This window comes from Primulina tabacum, chromosome 16 (genome assembly GCF_025594145.1).
Source record: "Primulina tabacum isolate GXHZ01 chromosome 16, ASM2559414v2, whole genome shotgun sequence".
NCBI lineage: Eukaryota > Viridiplantae > Streptophyta > Magnoliopsida > Lamiales > Gesneriaceae > Primulina > Primulina tabacum.
The window spans coordinates 27,822,452-27,826,526 of NC_134565.1; the positions used below are offsets into that span (position 1 = coordinate 27,822,452).

General features: G+C 36.7%; 1 protein-coding gene across 1 annotated transcript; it reads left to right on the top strand.

Annotated features, from left to right (window-relative positions):
- Window positions 1-313: 313 nt before the first annotated feature.
- Window positions 314-3,504, top strand: LOC142529414 (cation/H(+) antiporter 15-like). Its single transcript, XM_075634954.1, has 3 exons — window positions 314-622; window positions 1,060-2,061; window positions 2,210-3,504. Exons 1-3 carry the CDS (start codon window positions 407-409, stop codon window positions 3,368-3,370), a joined length of 2,379 nt encoding a protein of 792 aa, XP_075491069.1. The 5' UTR covers window positions 314-406; the 3' UTR covers window positions 3,371-3,504.
- Window positions 3,505-4,075: the final 571 nt, after the last annotated feature.

A 4,075-nucleotide genomic window follows, 5' to 3' on the forward strand; every position in this document is an offset into this window, starting at 1 on the left:
AGGTCACAAGATCAAAAGTCTTGTTTTTGGAAAAAAAAAAAAAACCACATATATATATATATATATGAGTATGCCGATATTGATAAAGAATTATCCACATTTTAACAAAATATAATATTACAAGACACATTTACTAAGGATATGATTTAAGATGTTATTGTTCTATGAATATAAGAGGGCTTGTCAACATGCATGTTTCCATGCATTTGGTGCCACGACATTAACTAACATGGTGTTCTCCATATGTGTTGCACCTCCACCCACCATGTAATGACCCTTTTATTCATATGCAATAACAAGAAAATCTCTGAAATTTCCTCTTTTCTCTGAAATCTGAACAAAACAAATCATGATATCACCACATTGTTTAATGTAATAACTGATTTTGGGATTTACTACGTCGGCCATGAACGAGAGTCTACACCAGTCGGGCTCGGAGCCCCCATACGTCTGCCATATCTTTAATCAGATCAACACGAGAGGTTTACTGTTTGGACAAGATCCGTTGAGTTGTTCGGTTCCAGCTTTGTTGCTGCAATTGTCTCTTTTTTCAGTTATATCTCGTACAGTACACTTCCTTCTCAAGCCACTTGGCCAACCCTTGATTGTCGCACAAATTCTTGTAAGTTCCATCTCGCATTTGAAATGTTTCGATTCTGCCATTTATTATAAATTTTGGGAATGCCCTTTTACGTACGATTTTTCCAGTCCATCGCCAGCAATTTATTCTGTTTAATTCATCAGTTGCATGAAATTGTTTATGTTACTTTGGTTTTGAACATTCTGAACTACGAAAAATTGTGGAATTGTTGACAAAACAGTTATGGATGGATTGCTAATTTTGGATGATTTTCATTGACCACATGTCTAGAGTTTAAATTTGTGAAATAACTTTCTTTTTTTGATGGCAACTGATATAAATCTGTTTATTATCAATCATATGCTTGTGAATGCATTTTCAGTACTTTTTACGAAATTTTCAACTTCATACTGTATAACTAATAACACTAAATATTGATGATAATATGCGGACTGCTAATTCTCTGTTCCAATGTGCAGAGTGGTGCAATATTGGGGCCATCAGGTTTTGGCCGCAATCTGACTTTTTTGGCTGAAGTGTTCCCAAGAAAAGCTAGGCTGGTGCTAGACACCATGTCGATTTTTGGTTTCACGATCTTTATTTTTCTCATTGGTGTGAAAATGGACTTATCCATGGTTGTGAGATCTGGTAAAGTGGCATTAGCTGTGGGAATTTTAGGGTTTTTCGTTCCTTTCGTACTTGCTGGCTTAGTCTCCTTTGTCCTTGATAAGTTTTTGTTGTTGGATCATGACGTATACAAAGCACTTCCGCATGTAGTATCTATGGTATCCATGACTGCCTTTCCTGTTATAACCTGCTTTCTTGATGAACTCAAGATTCTCAACACAGAGATTGGACGGTTAGCTTCTTCGTCATCAGTTATCTGTGATATCTGCCTATGGTCTGTGATGTGTATAAAGTTTGCAGCACGATTAGCCAAGACAAATTCACTAACAGTAATCATAGGTTCGTTTTTATCAGCTGGGTTATTTATCATTTTTGTAATATATATGATTCGTCCAGCTGCTTTTTGGGTAATCAGAAATACTCCAGAACCGAGACCCGTGAAGGAAATATATATTTTTCTAGCTCTTGTCATATTGATGAGCTGTGCATTTGTCGGTGAAGTTATTGGCATTCATGCCACAACTGCATCCTTAGTTCTAGGCTTGGTTATTCCTGATGGGCCACCATTAGGAGCTGCATTGGTGGAGACCCTTGATTGCTTCGTTTCTGTGATGCTCTTGCCACTCTTTTTCACTGTTTCTGGATTGCAAATGGATGTTTTCTCCGTAAATTTTACAAATGTTGGGGTAATACAGTTGGTTGTTTTTGTTGCATTTGTCGGGAAGATTCTGGGATCTATGTTGCCTCTTGTATTTTCTAGGATGCCATTTCGTGATGCACTTTCTCTTGGACTGATCATGAACACAAAAGGCATTGTTGAACTTGCCTTCTTGAATGACATCAAGAACCAAGAAGTAAGTCTAGCTCCATGTGTTCTTTGTATTTCAATTTGTTTTACAATCACGATTGTGTAAACAAGTATTTCACACAAATGTCAATTGTACGGTTTAAAAGATTATGTTCAAATGAAAATAATTTTCTCTCTTCTATATTTTGTTTCAGATTCTTTCTGAGGAAATTTATACCATTATGATCATTTCAGTGGTCGCTGTAACCGGAGTAATCTCATTTGTTGTGAAAGTTCTTTATGATCCTTCAAGTAGGTTTGTTGCTTACAAGAGAAGAACTATTCTACATTGCAGAGACAATGATGAATTGAGGATACTTGCATGTGTACATAGCCAAGAGCATGTTCACTCCATTATCAGCCTCCTTCAATTAGCTAATCCCACAAAAGCGTCTCCGATTAATTTGGTCGTCCTACATCTTGTAAAGCTAACAGGTCGTGCATCTTCTCTACTTGTAGCTCACAAACAACACGACAAGCCTTGTCGTAATCCTACTCAGTCCGAACATATTTTTAATGCATTCAGAAATCTTGAACAACAAAACCCTGAATTTTTCTTATTGGAATGTTATAAAGGCATCTCCCCTTACAAGACAATGTATAACGATGTTTGTTCCCTAGCTCTGGAAAAGAGAACCATTCTCGTTATTCTTCCATTTCACAAGCAATCGATCTCACAGGGAAGGGTGGAATCATCCTTTGCGTATAGACATCTTAATAAAGTTGTGCTCGAGAAGGCTCCTTGTTCAGTTGGAATTCTCATTGATCATCAAGATCTGAAATCCCGATATGTTAATTCACAAAAACCAGAATATCGAGTGGCAGTACTTTTCTTTGGTGGTGCGGATGATCGAGAAGCATTAGCCTATGCACTAAAGATGTCAGACAATACCATCATAAGGTTAACTCTTATACGATTTTTGGCTTCGGGCATGACTGAAATTGTTGCAGGCACTGAAAGAAGCAAAATGTTGGATGCTGATACTCTAAACAATTTCAAGCAAAGAACTCAACAAACCGAGAGAATAGCATACAAGGAGAAGATGGTAACAAGTGGAACAGGGGTAATAACATTAGCTAGATGGGTGGCAAATGCTTGCGATCTTGTTTTGGTTGGAAGACGCCATGGGGAATCACCTATTATACTTCAGCTAGCAGAATGGAATAAGCATGGGGAATTGGGAGCAATTGGAGAAATTCTTGCTGCCTCGGAATTTAAAAGCGATACTTCAATTTTGGTGGTACAGCAGCAGACAAGATTATGGGGACTCAAAGACCCCGAGGACTCTACACATTTAAGAAGAATCAAGTTATAGAGTATAGCATGTGATTAGATTGCATACAAGAATAACAGATGACGGGCATTATGAACTTCAATTGCTAACAAAAAAAACAAGTTAGACAAAATTTTCCTTTCCTTTCTACATATTCTGTACGAGCAACAGGGAAAACAGAGGAAAATATATATTGTTGAGTTCTATCTGTTATTCATATTCTGCTTATGTTACTTTAAATTTACTACGGTGATAGTAAACGTAGGCATGATGATCCCATTTGAAAGTAGTTAATTGATGTATGTAACAGCTTATAAATGGGCCCTATTTTAAGTAATTATGGGTGTACTGAAAAGTTATGTTGGTTTTGTTATTCAAAATGATCTGGTTATTTTCTTTAAACTTGTGAAATGGTAAGAAATTACGAATGCGGCTCCACGCATAATCTCTTGTAGGACTCCGTAAGGATGACTAAGGATTTTTTATGAAACTGGTAGATTTGTTTTCAAAGGATAAAGTGGATAGACCATTAAGTTTTGATGTAAGTTAAGAAACTCAAAATCAAGGGATCTTTCTTGCAACTCATCGGTTCCAAACTTCAAAGATCAATCTAGACAGAACTGATAAACCAATGTCAATATAGTCGTTGAACACGAAAGACAAAAGCATTCGACATAGCTACAATAAAAGACAAAGGACAGTCTTTACAGACAACAGTACAAAGTCGATCAAATTTGACCATTAGAA

Bases quoted from the DNA above. Each gene is read 5' to 3' on its own strand.
- LOC142529414 (XM_075634954.1), top strand. From the start codon at position 407: ATGAACGAGAGTCTACACCAGTCGGGCTCGGAGCCCCCATACGTCTGC. The intron at 623-1,059 runs GTAAGTTCCATC...TCCAATGTGCAG, and splicing joins TGATTGTCGCACAAATTCTT to AGTGGTGCAATATTGGGGCC. The intron at 2,062-2,209 runs GTAAGTCTAGCT...ATTTTGTTTCAG, and splicing joins ATGACATCAAGAACCAAGAA to ATTCTTTCTGAGGAAATTTA.